This window comes from Lutra lutra, chromosome 10 (genome assembly GCF_902655055.1).
Source record: "Lutra lutra chromosome 10, mLutLut1.2, whole genome shotgun sequence".
NCBI lineage: Eukaryota > Metazoa > Chordata > Mammalia > Carnivora > Mustelidae > Lutra > Lutra lutra.
Window position 1 is genome coordinate 96944916 of NC_062287.1, and position 16696 is coordinate 96961611.

A 16696-nucleotide genomic window follows, 5' to 3' on the forward strand; every position below is an offset into this window, starting at 1 on the left:
AATCAGTTCTCACCTTCTTTCCTGGCTGCAACACGTGAATTTTTCAGCAAAAGTGACTCATTCATTGGCATCTTGTCAAACTAACCCTGAAACTATAAGGAGGCTCAGCGCTAACAGAATTCTAAAGCTAGAACACTTCCACTAACACACATCATTTTGACTTTAGAGAACTGAATCACTTTCAGAGCCAAATACATACTAACGAACTCTGTTTATATTTTTCCTTACAAATTGTTCTCTACCACGCTATCTCCTCCCAATTTTAGTTTGGCAATTCCCTAATCTAAAATATCTCCTGTCTCTAGAGAAGACAAGGGGGGTATGCAGAAGCATAAGAACAGGAACAGGGAGAAAAAAAGCTGTTGTTCACTCAGCTTGGAAAAAGATCCTGTTCTGAACAATTAACAACTCGTATCCATTCCACATAGTTCTCAAAATTTATTTCTCCTCTTAGTTAAGTGAAAACAAAATAGAAAACACAATACAAACACAATCAGAAATCTCCAGGGATACATTACTCTCATTACTATTATTTCACTAAACGAAAGTTTAAAAAAAAAAAAAACACATGAAAATCAATTATTGAGAACTATTTACTCAAAAATCTTCAATAAGATGTCACTAGCAGGAATTATGAATCGCAAATCACCTTATGCTTTTGGTTCACATGTTCACCTACACCAAGACAGAAAACTCCTTTTAACCAGAGGGAGAGTGGTGGGGAAGGAACAGGAAACAAATGCTTTGTCAGATTACCATAGACATTTACTAAGAGCTCTATCAATTGTCACACTCCACCTGGTGGCAGGAGCTGCCTGAATTGGTGAAGTAGAGGTCATTATACAAGAAATTCCAAAGAAAACTTTGCAGATGTCCTTGGAAAAAAAGCAAGATGCTCTTCTCTTACTCTATATAAATAAATCTAACAAGGGGCCACCAATGTTTCTTCATATAATAGGTCACTATCTAATAAAGAATAACATAAAGGTATGACACTAATCAGAATGGGAGACCTACATTTACAGCAATTTATTTACAACCATTTTCTCCACGGTAAGTTACATGTCATCTCAAGCCTTTACAACAGGTTAACAAGACACATCCAGCAACTACAAGATTCTCTATCACATACTCCCACTAACTTTCTTTACCTCTTTCCCCTATGGGTAAACTATAGAGTTTAATTAACATAGTTAACAGCAGCCTGCCACATTGCTTTTAGGTATCTGCCAGGAACATATACCCATGGGATACTCTAGACACTGATTTCAACCAAAAATAAAAATAGATAAACAGAGCTCAAACAAAATTAAAACTGAGTCTGGCTGCCCACACTTATTTTCACACATGAGGAAAAATAGCAGTTCTCCTAGAAGCCTCGAGCAGACATATCTTTAGAACACAATGTTAAAAATATGCCCCCTCCCCCTTTTTTCCCTACCTGTTTCTCACTCAAAGCTGTGATTTTGGCTTGGAGTTCATGAAGCTGTTTCTTTAAATCAGCATTCTGATTGGAAAGAAAAAATATCTGTGAGAAAGATATTTCATTTGTTAACAGAATAGTAGCAAGAAGACTTTATGCATACTGTATTACAAATGATGAAGCAATCTTAAGCATTTAGCCAATCAAATTTGTCATGCATTAAATATTATCACCACCTAATGCACAGATCCTAAATGTAGCTCCTAACACTGGAACAGGAGCAGTTCCTTCGCAATTGTTTCAAATTACAAGAAGTTTTATATCTTAGCATCTTGTACTGTAAGAGTATTCCTTTCTATTGAAACACTGTTATTCTTTATAGAAAGTATCAGTTGACAAAAAACCCCAAGCTCCACTAATTAGACAAAAGCAGGAAAATGGAAGTTATAAGTATGCATACACTGCATACTTAAAGGTATTATCAATAAAGATAAGAGTTTTTCTCTACTTGCCCTCTCTCTTATTTAGTAGAGTACATTTGTTATTTTAGCCTAGATTTGAAATGCTGTCAGTGCTGCAACCGCCTTAACACTACATCATTCAAATTAACACACTGACTACCAGGGTATTTTCTCAGTTCTAAAATTCTAGGAATCAAAAAAGAATACTATTTTAGATGAGATACACTGAGTGTGCTTGCTTTTTACTCAAGTGGGGAAAAATCCAAAATTAAAATTTTCAAATGCTTAATGTAGCAGGACAGTCTACTAACAGACTGAACACCATTCCAATAAAAGACTACTTTTTCTTCATTGTTTCACATGCATTTCTTTTGATTCCCCCTGCTTGGTCTTCTGCCAGAGGTGGGGCACACATCCTCCCCCTCATGTTTACTCTACATTGTCTTTTTTATATTTGATATAAGGCTTCACTAATGAGATCACTCACAAGACTGTCCAACTACTTACTGCCCCTTCAGATTCTTTTGAGTTAAGATTACTCTGTTACATGACCACCAGCTCTATCAGAAATGCTAAAATTTTCTAATATTTCAGTTGCTGACAATGTAGGTTACCATATTACATACGAAAGAGTCTATTAATCTAAGGTCTACTGCCTCTTGGTTCCCTAAATCTAATTTAAACTTTAATACACTTTAAAAAATAAATAAAAATGGAAAAGCTTCTCAAAGAAGCAGGACTGTCAAACAGGAGTTAAATGTGGGCCATAATGCCAGCCCTCAGAATCCATGGATTATGTTAACACACACTAGTTAGGCCACTGGGTGCTAAGTTTTTGGAGAAACGAATATATTTCCCATTTCCAAAAATATCAATCTGCTTCAGTACCATTCTTTAATCCTGGAATTTATTTTCTTAACTTTACAACAAGGAATGTATGGTATGTTTAACAGCCATATATATATGTGTGTGTGTGTGTGTGTGTGTATTATACACACACACACACATACACACACATACACACACACACACACACAAATGGTCCTAAACGTTCTGTTAAAAGATTTATGGGTAAACAAATCCTGAAAGTCTGATAAATATTCTCCAAACTTGTGACCCACTGCCTAATGGCTACAAAAGAAACACTACCTGAACAATAAATGTAATCATCAAAGGCAAAATAACTTTTTAGGAAGATTTCTCTTCAGGGATAGAGAAGAAAATGTCTAAGTCAAAAACTCCTATGAGAATTTAAAGAGAAAATAACATCTGCTGGGTTATCATACAAGGTACTTTTAAAACCTCTTTAAGAGCTCTAAGATAATTTTTAAATTTTTCTTTAAAAATTATTCTGAAATTATTTAATCATAGTGGAATTAAGTATTTAAACGTTCTGTACTGTACCTGTACCATATAAGCTATGAGAAGGTAGGAATTGTTCTGGGTCATATATAATAATTTGGAGAATACAAAGTCTCAAAAGCTGATTCTGAATAAGTAGGCTTATGGAAGTGAAATGCAAACCATATGAAGAATATTAACTCAATTTTCCCCCCCAAATACTCAAAGAAATGAACATAAAAGTAAAATAACAGAAACAAAGATAAAATGATAGCTACACTAGAACAGACTGACTGGATTTTTCTAAACACCTGTAACATGAAGACTAATGTGCTAAAAACGATTGCTGCTAGAGAGGACATAGTTTCTAAAACTTAAATCCTGGTCTGTATTTTAGATAGTTATTTTTAATTATTTTAATTTAAAAACTAATGAATAAAAGTAGTACTTTACCTGTGGATCCTGCTTCATTTGAGCGACCAGTTTCTAGTAATAAAGAGAGAAAAAGAGCCATCAGTCTTATATATTAATCCACTATGGTTAATTGGACTTGGCCCCCAAAATCTAAAATTTTAAGTTTCCCGGAAAAAAACAAGCAACACGCAATCAAAACAGACCAAAAGCTTCTATGAGCCATATAAAAGGCTACTGAGACACTCTTCTTAATATATACATATATATATATACACCAAACTACCACTTTGTGTTTGAAATTAAAAGCTCCTGCTTTTTAACAAATCTGGAGATGGGGTGGGGGATGGGGGCTTTTAAAAAGCAATTTAAACAAGCTGGATGCTCCAAAAGCCAAACATCCCTTTAAAATGTTGTCATTGTTTAGAGTCCCAAAAAGCCTGGAAAGAAGCTGCTCCCCTAACAAAACAGGCCTGTTTGTATACAGCAAACTACAGATCTGGCAAGTCTGTTGGTTTGGTTCTTACCACAAAAGGAGGCTAGTATCAGCTGCGGACTTTGCCACTGTCTTCTCTGGGCGGGGGTGGGGGGAGTGGGGGGCTGGGGGGGCGGGGGGGTGTATTCCACGGAGCTGTGATGCTCAGTATTTGAGAGTAAGGAAGTGAAGGAGCAACAACACAAACTCTCCCCAGGGCTCCTCTGGGAAGGAGAGTGCTACCAGAATACTCAAAAAGAAAGACCTTTACTCGGGAAAGCCAAAGTCCAAATAAAAGAAAAAGAAAGAAAAATGGACGTCTTCTGACCTAATCCAACTTCTAAGAGCATCACTGCCCAAAAGTAACAATAACCAGGACAGAAAAATTTGAAGGACAAAAAAATATCAGAAAGCTGATTCTTAAAAATTATCTGGGAATAAGCTGTTCCCCAAGTGAATTTTTCATGTAACTAAAAAATCTGTCCCTCTCTTTGAGTGTCAAGGTACTTTAAAATTTTTTACTCATAATATTTCTAAAATACATACTTATCTGTCCTTATCTTAAAGAGAAAAAAAGTCAGCTTCGACAGATACTTAGAGGCATGATTACATCAGTTAATATACTATTCTATAAACAGTGTACCAGGCCCTTAAAACAAAGGCCCCAAACTGCTATGATTTAAAGAATTCTCACTGTCTGCATTTTAGTTTTTCGATCTACTTCTTAATGCTAGTTAGCTAGCAAATCTTGTTACTATTATTACGTCTCCTCCAATAGCCCCTGAACCTCAACTCAAATCTCTGGCTTCTGATCTGCTGTGTGATGTGCACAGTGAACTAGTTCTAAGATGAGCAAATAGGCTGTAATAGCTTAAGAAATGCCCCTTGAGTAAAATGTATACTCTTCAGTGAATGACTTCTGATATTTACTGTAGTTGGTCAGGAGCCTTACTTCAGGTGCTAAGATGCATTCTGGATAGCTGAGGTTGCCAACCACATAACTTCTATACATACAAGGTACATGTTATTATGTTCTACTTCACATGTGACAGGAGTTAACTCTTCTATATCTGGCCTTAATCTACAAAACAGTAACAACACACATTCCAAGAACTCAGTGACACTGAAACACACTTTATACATACGTATTTTTCACCAGTGCAGCCTGAAGATTAGCCTCATTTTTCAATGAAAAAAGTCCTTAGTTTTCTTTTTAAATTCAGTTACTAGAGAGTTGGCTATTACACTAAAGTTGCCTTTTTTTTTTTTAAGATCTTTATTTATTTGAGAGAGAGAGCGAGCATGCATATGAGCAGGGAGGAGGGGCAGAGGGGTTCAATCCCAAGAACTCAAGATCATGGCCTGAGCTGAAAGCAGATGCTTAACCGACTGAGCCAACCAGGGGTCCCTAAAATTGCCTTTTTGAAGCCAAAAAAACATTTTCTTCCATGACAATGGAACTTAAAAACTGATAACCACTCTAATCCTCCACTCCTGGAGGAAATAAATAAACCAACTTTTCTATCTATAAGTACTCAAGCTGCAATTTTAGACAGAGGCAGGACAGGAGAAGAAGCTAGTCAACTTAACTAGACTATCCAAATCCCTCATGACTTTAAGCTGACACTACTATGTTATCAAAATTAAACTCCTTTATTTTGCAAGAACGCAGCAATTTTTTATGAGGATATACTTTACGCCAAGGGTTGGCGTAAGCTATAGTTCATAGAAAAATCCAGCCTACAATCTGTTTTTATAAATAAAGTTTTATTGGGACACAGCCACACCCATTCATTTATATATTATTTATGGCTGCTTTGTCTATACAGCAGCAGAGTAGTAGTGACAGAGACCATAAATGTCTCACAAAGTATAAAACATTTTACCATCTTTACAGAAAAAGTTTGCTGATCTCTGCTTTATACTATCCTCCATTCCATGTACATACTCCAAAAGTTTAAATATGGTTTCCATCAAATCTATGTAAGAATAATTAAAAAGGCAATTTCTCAAAAAAGATGAGTTACTCATCACAGGCCATTATTATTTGACATTTACTCAACATCAACCCATACATACATTGCAACTTTCTTAGCCATCTCCCTCTCCATAAAGAATAGAAAAATATACTTTTACCACAGCAATACTTTCCTAACATGCTTCTATCCAGTAAGCCCAATTTTAGCACTAATTCCATCCCTAGCTGGAAATGCAAAGGGGAGGCTTTTGCTCCCGTATTTAGTCAAATATATGATCTGGCTTTGGCCTCAGCCTAATGGCCAGAGCCTATGTTGATGTTATTTCTGGCATTCCTGAACTTGTCATGATCAGTGATCATGTAGGTTACACATATCCAAATAGAGTAACAACATCAGATTTACAAACAAGGCATGTCACTTGTTTTACTACTAATACTTAGTAATTTTCCCCAGATAGGAAAGTATTCTAATGTAATTACAGTGCAAATATATGTTTTGTTAAGTATATAAGTTGAAATATTATCAATCAACATATAAATAAATGATTATTATTGCACAAACAAAATGTGTAATAATTAAGGATGAATATAAGAGCTCCTGATTTATCCTAAAAAAAGTTGAATATATAGGGAAATAAATAATGTAAATATTAGAGACTAGGATAACTTTCAGAAGAACATTATATCCCTTTTGAGTCAATAAATGTAATTTTAAAACTTAGATTTTAAAAAGGAATAAACATTAAATTTTTTCATGATTATGATTTTCATAAAATTGGTACATGTGAATTAAAAATAAAGAAGCAAAATAATATTTAATAATTCTCATTTTTGGGATGCCGGGATAGGTCAGTCGGTTAAGCATCTGCCTTCGGTTCAGGTCACGATCCCAGGGTCCTGGGATTGAGTCCCACTTTGGGCTCCTTGCTCAGTGGGGAGCCCACTTCTCCCTCTGCCTGCCACTCTGCTTATGCGCCAGCTCTCTCCTGAATGCACACTCCCTCTCTCACTCTCTGACAAATGGTTTAAAAACTGAATTCTCATTTTTAGGAGTGCCTAGGTGGCTCCGTTGGGTTAGGCATCTGACTCTTTTTTTTTTTTTTAACATAAAGATTTTATTTATTTATTTGACAGAGAGAGAGAGAAGTCACAAGTAGGCAGAGAGGCAGGCTGGGGCAGGGGAAGCAGGCTTTCTGCGGAGCAGAGTGCCCATCCAGGACCCTGAGATCATGACCTGAGCTGAAGGCAGAGGCTTAACCCACTGAGCCACCCAGGCACCCCTAGGCATCTGACTCTTAATTTCAGCTCAGTTCAGGATCTCAGGGTCATGAGATCAAACCCCATGTTGGGCTTCACCGTAGGTATGGAGCCTGCTTGGGATTCTCTCTCCCTCTCCCCCTCTCCTTTAAAAAAAAAATTCTCATTTTTAGTAATTTAGTTCAATTAAGGAGATGAGTCAAGAAAGTCTTATTTGAGACTTGTTCATATCTTGTGAGAATGAACTAAAAGCAGAATGTCAATGCTGCCATCTCCAAATTTCTTGAGAGAAGGAGTATCTCCTAAAATCACATACAACTTCATTAAATATCTTTGATCCATACAAATTTCAGATTGGTTATTGTTCTCCAGAAGTTCCTTCTATGATGATGTCAGCTTTGAACATATTATGAATTTAACTGTTGTCATTTGCCGTTCAGCCAAATTAAGTATTCAATACAACTCTACGTTAAAATACTTACATCTGGGAAAAAAGACAAGCTTGATTTTATAAACAGATTTTTATTCTCCTCAATTAGTAACAGAACAAGGCCAAATAAAATGTGCATAACTTATTATATACTAAATTTCTTAAAATTACCGTAAAAAAAAACACACTTCACCTGGAGAAGCCCACCTGTACACAGCAACCTGTAAGACTACTGCTGAGCAAGAGTTTAACAGATCCAAAGCAGAAGCAGGAATTTCTGCATACACAGAGACTTAAAAGTGTGTGTAGCCTTTGAAGCTTTCCTGTAAGCTCTCATCCACCCTAATTCTAAGCAACTTGCAAATTTAGTAGTTATCAAAAGCCCAAGGGGTGCTTCCAACAATTTCAGAAATTAACTTTACATTGAACTATTCAGATAAAACAAGGGAAACTTGTTCCTTTCCCCTTTCTACTTCTACATCCCACACATTCAAAAGTAGTTAATTCATCATCATTTATCACTTTTGATTGTATGTGTGTATCAGTTTATCTTGAACCTGGGACCACATCCAGCTAATGTCTAGAAAGGGGATAGAAACAGTGACATTCTGTTTACAAGATATATGGTAATGACCCAGTTATTTAAGGAGAGCTTCATTTCTGGATTAGAGTTATATTAAATGAGATGTATTATGTATATAAGATATGTTATACATATTTAATATTATTTTACTGATATTATATAAACAATTACTACATATTTTTATTTACACATTTTTAGGTTTGTTTAGCCTATGTACCTGAGGTAAATTTTAAGAATCATAATATTTGAAATTTAAACATCTGTGAAGGCAGTGAAGTTTTTTGTTGGTTTTTTGTTGTTATTTTTTTTTTTTATTTGAGAGAGAGAGAAAGTGAGTATGAGTTGGGGGTGGGAGAGCAGATGGAGAGGGAGAAAGAGAATCCCAAGCAGACTCCATGCTGACCATGGAGCCCAAAAGGGGCTAGATCTCATGACCCAGAGATCATGACCTAAGCTGAAATCAAGAGCCAGAGGCTTAACAGACTGAGCCACCCAGGCGCTCTAGCAGTGATGTTTTCTTTACTAAAGATCAGAATCAAGGCACAAAGCTGAGTTATGTATAAAAACTTCAGTATAAATGGTAGTCAATTTAAACATGTCTCATTACTTAAAATATACAAATTAATTCATATGAACAAAGTTCTTCAAATGAACCCAAAAAAGAATTTGGGTTTTTTTTAACACCTTTAGTCTATGAAAAAATACTTTCCATTTTTTTCCTCTGGAAAAGGAAGTCAGGAATACTTTATTAAAGTTCTTAGAAGTACTGTCAGTGAATTTGTTATGTAGCAATAAAAGCCAAATGACATGACTCTCAGACAACTATCTGAAAGATGATTAAAAAGTGTACCGAAATTCAGAGACCAGACAGCTTACTAATCTTAGCCATTACTTAATAACACAACACGGAGAAGCCAATAATGGAACATACCTGGTGAACCTGAATTTCCACTTTAAGAGCCTCCTGTAGAGTCTGCAACTCCATCCTCCAGCTTCTCCACTTTCTCTTATGTCTGCTAATTCTACAGTTTCTTCAGCCTCCGTTTAAAATAACAAACTCCTCTTCTCACTGCAGCTGTGGGGATCATAAAATGTTTTGGATCATAAAGGAAATATTCGTGTTAAATAAAAGAAATTACATTAGCTGAAAATTATCTGATGCTCTAGCACAGAGCAAGAAGTTTCCCAAACAGATTTCTTTCCAAAATGAATAGTTTTGTAAGGAATTAGTAGCAAATCTTTCTGGGTTTAATTCACTGAACATTCCTCCACAGAACACTTCAAGTAAATACGAAACGGGGTGGGGGGGTGTTTAATCTCGTCATGAAAACATCTAAGCATGCTTACATGCTCAGCGTCATGGTACAGGCTGCATTCTGAGGACACAAAGCTGAACAAGCCCACTTCTTCAGATGAGCTGGGACTCTAGAGGGCAAGACTACAACCATCCAGGACGCACTGTCCTTAGAGACACACAACAACGGGGTCATACATTTTTAAACATCACACAGAGTGAACTGGAAAGTTCAGGGTCTCTCAGAGGTTAAAGACCGGAGTGATTTCGTCTGGATGGATTCTTACTCTATTTTAAAAATAAAACTCAAAACAGGAAAATTCTCATATCCTCTAAAGGTTTACATTTAACAAATTAATACTTTACACAGATACAATGCAATCTAACTCTGCTCTGCATAAAGTTACGATAAGCATGTTTAAAAAAATAAACCTCTCATGTATAATAGAGGTGGTGGTCTAGCAATGGATCAGACATTTCCAGCCTGACAATGAACACCATCTCCCTCAAGCCTGCCAGCACATCTCTTTTGGCTGTGTGTGTAACTTGTGGCAATAATGTCAAAGGTCTGGACTTGTGCATGTGAGCCTTCCCATTCTTCTCTGCTCATCACCACAATTTAAATGAACTTAATGACTAATTTCTCTTTTAATTTTTTTTCCTTTTTCTTCAATGTGGCCTTAGACATGATTTGAGGTAACCTCCCAAAGCAAAAGTTTGCTTTTGCCAAAATAAATTTAAATTTTACTTCTTTCCTTTCTCTTCTTTGTACCTATAAAACCTGCAGCTACAGCAGCTTTTCAGCATTCTTACAAACCGAGGAAGGGAACAATCAGGAATCTGAAAGAACCACTACTCCTTAAACCAATTCAATGAGATTCATAATCTTTTTACACTTTCCAAAAGTTATTTACCTATGGATCAAGTCCATATTCAACCTAAGTTTTCTTAAAACTTCTTTAAAACCTTACTTAACAGGGGCGTCTGGGTGGTTCAGTGGGTTAAAGCCTCTGCCTTCGCTCAGGTCCTGATCCCATGGTCCTGGGATGGAGCCCCAGGTGGGGCTCTCTGCTCAGCAGGGAGCCTGCTTCCTCCCCTCTCTCTCTGCCTGCCTCTCTGCCTACTTGTGATCTCTGTCTGTCAAATAAATAAATAAAATCTTTAAATAAAATAAAATAAAACCTTACTTAACAGTTACAATGAGATCAATAACTAGAGAATATATTCCTGTGAATATTAATTTTCACTAAATTTGCTTAATCTTGCTAGACTTAAAACATCACTGGCAATCTTTCCCCTAGGATTTATATATTATGTTATATAATACCAACATACTCTAACTTAAAAAATAGTAAATGTCAAAAATATAAAATTCCTTCAAACATAACATCCACAGAGCTAGGAAAGGATTACTACACAATCATACTGTCAACCAAAAAATTATTAACCAAAAAAAGACAGCATGTTTAGGGGAGACCATTTGCAAAAGGAGATATATTTTGATAAACTACAAAAGCAGTCTTTTAGCTACTTATTATCTTAGAAAACCTATAGAACTGTAATAAATAACTATCAGAATCATGAAGTTACTAAGACTGGGGTTTTTCTTGTCATGTAAGTGTACTCTATATACAAAAGCAAATGTTTAAAACTAGAGCATCACTTTAATGTTATTTTTTTTTGTAAGATTTTGTTAAGTAATCTCTATACCCAAGGGGCAGGTTGACCTTACAACCCTGAGATCAAGAGTCACATGCTCCACTGACTGAGCCACCTAGGGCTCCCCCTTTAATTTTAAATAGTAAAATAATCTTCCTATTTGAATTTGCAACTTATGTGTGTGTGTGTGTGTGTGTGTGTGTGTGTGTGTATTAGAGTTCAACTTGAATTTGTTGAATTAGTTTTAATTTTTGCAAGGTTCTATTAGAAAACATGTCCAAAAATGATTTCTTATAATTTTTGTCAAATTAAGAATCACCTTAAAGTTAAAGGGGTATTTTCAACAATAAAAAGGTCATATTTGATTTTACTGGTAGTAACACAGAACAGTATAGTTCAACTCCACATGTAAACTCTGGAAACAAAGAACAGGTTAAAAACAGGGAAAACTTACAATATAGAACTTACAACATACAAAACAAAGGGTTAACATAATTTTATACGTTAGAGTGCTTACAAATTTTAAAAATATGAATAAAACAGCTCATAGAAGAATAAGAATGACAAACAAATGTGAAAAACATCCATCTTCAATAGTCATAGCAATGTAAATTTTAAGAAGACAAGTTTTGTCTATCAAACTGACAAAGATCTGTAGAAACAGGAATACTCTGAGCTGTCGAGAGTTCGGGTTGGGTAGCACTTTCATAATTTGCTACTGGTTATCTCTGGGTGGTAGCACTAAGAGTTACTTTTAGTTTTTCAGATTATTGATGTTTTGACATTTTTTCCCACAGAAAATATCCATTTATTTTGAAATTTAAAAAAATTAACTGAAGATGGCTAAAGCCTCAGAAAATCTGATACCGAAGAAACAAAATGTTCAGGAAAAGAAGAAGTAAAACCAGGATTTAACCTGGAAGCTCTCAATGTCCAAGAGCGCCTCACAGGATGCGGAGCCTGTAACTCAAGTTAATGAGGCGCTGACAGCTTTTATTCCTTCATCAGATTGTTGTCTGCTTACTAGAAACACAGAAAGGCACAAAATTTTATTTGGCCATGACTAAATGCCAATTATTCATTTTATTTCAAAATAAAGCTGAGGGTTAAAAAAGTGAGTGACTTGTTTACAGAAAAGCTTATGAAGGACGAGAAGATTCATTTTATACCCTACTTCTTCAAAAAGTTCTCTTTCTGGATAGCAGTTTTAAGAGATTGGTCTCTACCTAAAGAAACACATTATATACATATATTTATAACATAAAAACAAGGCAAGCGCATGTTGCACCCTTTTAAAAAATATTTTGGGGGTTTAGACAACTTATGCAGCAATCTATCGTATGATGACAATTTGGGGGCAGTTTATAGCATCACAGAAAAGGTTTTATTTGCTAAATTTGTAAAAACATGATTTATCGTATTTTGACCAATTCCAGTAAGTTACAACTAACAAATCAGTTGCTACAAGGTAAATATAAACAGACTCACAAAGCAGTAACAGACACACTTTACTGAGATACAAGGCCTTTTACCACCTAGCAGCTCTAAACGCTACCATCAGAGAGGGCAATTGCCTAGCACAAAATACTAATATATGTTATCTTCAGAACTATACATGTCAAACTCCTGGGACACCTAGCGGCTGCTCACCTTCAAAGAACATAAAACCAAAAGCACGAACAAATAAAAACTTCACAAACCAACAAAACAAAAATAATAATCAAATCCCACTAAAAAAGACAGCTGTGATATATGGAAATCACACTCACCATCCCCCTAAAACAAGAAAAAATGGATTCCATTTACTTGCTGTGTAACCACTCTCAGCCTCAGGGTTTTTAATTTGTTTGCTTATAAATCAGAAAAATGGGAAAAGTATCATCTACTCATAAAACTGTTACGAGGTTTAAGAGATGAACTTATACGAAAAGCCCTTTGTAAACTACAAAGTTCTATGCTATTCTTAACATACTTAACTCTTTCATTCATACAAACCAACTTTCTAATAAACTTCTCAACACAGTATATTGCTGAGAAGACTGTTGGCTTCCCTATTTTCAAACTCTCTAAGGAAGGGCTTTCTAACTATTTTGCTGGGTACAGTTGTGCTTAGAGATATATGACCTCTAGGTCTTTCATTATGATTCTAATAACATAGTAACGCTGTACCTCTGAATGTACTGCTAAGAAACACTGCTCTGTTCCTGTATTGGTATAAACCTTTTTTCCCATCAAAACTCAAGTTGTCCACCAACTTTCATTAATGAACAATAAGTCCATAAAACACTGTGCCCCAGACTGAATTCCCTAAAAATGGACAGCTCAGTGTTGTCTATACCAAATATTTACTTGGTGTAAGACTCCAGTTGGTGTTTTGTTTTGTTTTAATTAAGGAAACTCTACATCCAATGTGGGGCTCAAACTCATGACCCTGAGATCAAGTTTCATGCTCTACTGACTGAGCCAGCCAGGTGCCCCAAGACTCCACTTTTGATCTATATATTATGCAGAATACTGTTTAGAGTAGGTTTAATTTTTTAAAAAAAGAACTAGGGGGTGTCTGGCTGGCTCAGTCAGTGGAGTGTGTGATTCTTGATCTTGGGGATATAAGTTCGAGCCCCACACTGGGTATAGAGACTACTTAAAAATAAAATTTAAGAAAAGTAGAAAGTCTTGACAGATCTATGTGTCCTTACTTGTCACATGTCAAACACTAAAATATCAGGTTTCAGTTTGCACAAAAATGCTAAGAGACATAAATAATATCTTTAACTTTTAACCTAATAGTGCTAAAAATTATCACAGATGATAAAGCTCTTTAGCAGCACTTAATGAAAACTAGTATTTACTAAAATGAATAAAAATGACATTAAAAAAACAATACAATGTTTGTTTTCTTATTTTCGTGACAGTACTTCTTTGGTGACTCTCGACATGTCAACAGAAAATACTACTGCGCAAAGAACTTGGCAATCCTGATTTCAGAGGCTACCCTCCGACACTGGCAAGGTTACTATGCTCAAGTCTTGGTATTAATAGCTGTTGACAAAAATCACCTCAGCTAGTGAGACTGATGTTGCCCTAACCATTAGATTAGATTTATACACACATACACACGCGCGCGCGCGCACACACACACACACACACAAAATTAGATTTATGATAATGTCTGAATGTGTTTGAAAAATCTCTCCTCTGTGTGTTGTTTTTTGGGGAAGGGGCCAGATCCTTATTTAGAAAAAGAAAAGGAATCCCTACACAGGTTACACCGTCGCAACACAGCATCAAGTCAGGGGTTCCCAGCAGCACCCTCTTCATCATGGTCGGCTGCATTGTCTTGCATCTCTCTCTACCACCAACGCTCATTCTGAAATGTAGTTTCTACCTCATATCCCTGGGCCCACTCCTAGCTAATATACACATTCTTCTATTTCCTACCTTTCTTTACAGAAATCAAGCACGTCTACTAAAATCAGCCCAACTATACCCACTAAGAACATTGCAAGTAAATTTTAAAAACTCATAGAAATTCAGAATGGAGTCTGGAGAGTAGTATATAAGAGCACAGTGACAACGAGGCAGAGATTTTAGAGTTGACTGCCACATTTACTAGAATGCTATTTAATGATAAAAAATTGTCCAGATAAGCCTGGCCAGAATCATATCAATATTTACTACACAAAGGGTAACACAAGAGGGTGTGGTCATCTTAGCATAACCAATAAGCACTTAATAGAAGTGGAAGTTATGGGAGGATAGATTTCAGATCAATTTAAGGAAGAGCTAAGGATTAGAGCTGTACGAAAAAGGAATGGGTTACCTTATGAGGTAGTGGGCTCCCTGTCATTAGAAGTATTCAAGAATGCTGCATATCATATCCCCCTCTTGGAGATTCACAATGCACATTAGCATATTAAAGGTTCTGAGAAGTCCTGCAGTAAAGAAACCTGTTTAACTTTGTTTAACGCAGCATTTCCCAAATTATTTGACCACAGAACATTTTCCCCACCCCCATCCCACCTCAATAATAGTTACTCACTTCTGAGAAACTAGAATTCCTCAGAATACATTACAGAAAATAATGAGCTACATTTTTTTAAATGTAGTATTCAAAATGTACCCGAATAACAATCTGTCAGGAATACAGGAGAAGAAACTGCCACACCGGTAAAAGTCTGGAAGAGAAAAGCCCTAGGGTCCCTTCTCTAAGATTCTGTGATTCTATCACATCTCAAAGAAAAGGACTATAGGGTCTTGATTATTTATTTTAAAAGATTCCATGAGAGAAAGGCAAGTAGAATAAAAACGCAAGGTTAACTGGTTCAAATGCCTCCCTTTCATGTTCAAAGCCCAACCCCTAAAAGATAAGAGAGACACCTCAAGGACAGTGAATTATCAAAAAGAACCCTTAACCAAATATCTACTCCAGCCACTACATTAATTAAAATTTGAGAGAGAGAATTTAAAAAACAAAAACAAAAAGAAGTAGCCTTGCATTAGGGAATGATCCTATTCCAGCTCTCTGGTTTAATTTTGGATTTTAATACATGCTCTCCAAATAAGGTTAATATTTGTTTGATCCTTGGTCACTAGACTGCCCTGTGCGATTTGCAATCCTGAATTAGTCATTCCAAAAAAATGATTAAAGTGTGCTGATCTATAAGCTGTCAGAGTAGATACTAAAGTAGATCTTAGGAAAAAAATATGTTTGCCTATATGCCCCCACACTGCTACATTTCACTCTCTCTCTTATTTTTTCCTCTTTTAGAATTATCTAAACAACACACACTAAAAATGTAATATCAGACATGAAGCCAATCCAGCATTAAATTTAAGGATATAAATGCTTAAGAGTCCCAAATTTCAAAGTCGAGGTTCCCATAGTTACATTAACCTAGCCATTTTGCACACATACTAAGGCCATCAAATTTAACAGCATATTAAGTAATACAAAACACAATAGGAACCTAAACTTTTGAAATTCCTGACTTTAGAATTTTCAGCTCTAAACACTGCATAAAGGACATTTTTGGCAAAGGGGATCTTTACATTTTAACAGGTTATCGAATGTAGGAACATGCAAGCCCAGCAGTATTATTAGAAACATAAATGCATTTGAGATATAGCTATGTGAAATTAGACAAAAATTCACTTTCACTCAGTGCAAACAGTAAAGCCTCATTTCTAGGAGAGAGCTTTTTGGGGAAAAAGAAAAAAAAAATCACTGATCATTTGAATTACTACCCAACTAGCATCAGGCACATTATCCCTGCCTCATGAAAGTACTTACCAATTTTGGGGAAACAGGCTCTCCTTCAGCTCTCTTGCTCCCTACAGCAGAAGAAGGGGAAAATGGAATTAGACTACAAACACGGACTTATGAC

General features: G+C 35.8%; 1 protein-coding gene across 19 annotated transcripts in view; it reads right to left on the bottom strand.

The window, feature by feature from the left end:
• PHF21A (PHD finger protein 21A) overlaps positions 1-16696 on the bottom strand; it is a 195675-nt gene that overhangs the window by 149695 nt on the left and 29284 nt on the right. For 9 of the 19 annotated variants that reach the window (XM_047693818.1, XM_047693813.1, XM_047693814.1 and 6 more), the window contains 5 exons: positions 16603-16643; positions 15133-15244; positions 9291-9434; positions 3679-3711; positions 1442-1528 (listed from right to left, as the gene is read on the bottom strand). In XM_047693818.1, coding sequence (XP_047549774.1) covers positions 1442-1528; positions 3679-3711; positions 9291-9344 — 174 coding nt within the window. In that variant the 5' untranslated portion in view covers positions 9345-9434; positions 15133-15244; positions 16603-16643. The remainder of the gene's footprint in view (positions 1-1441; positions 1529-3678; positions 3712-9290; positions 9435-15132; positions 15245-16602; positions 16644-16696) is intronic. The other 10 variants (XM_047693821.1, XM_047693820.1, XM_047693817.1 and 7 more) reach the window with 2 other exon arrangements.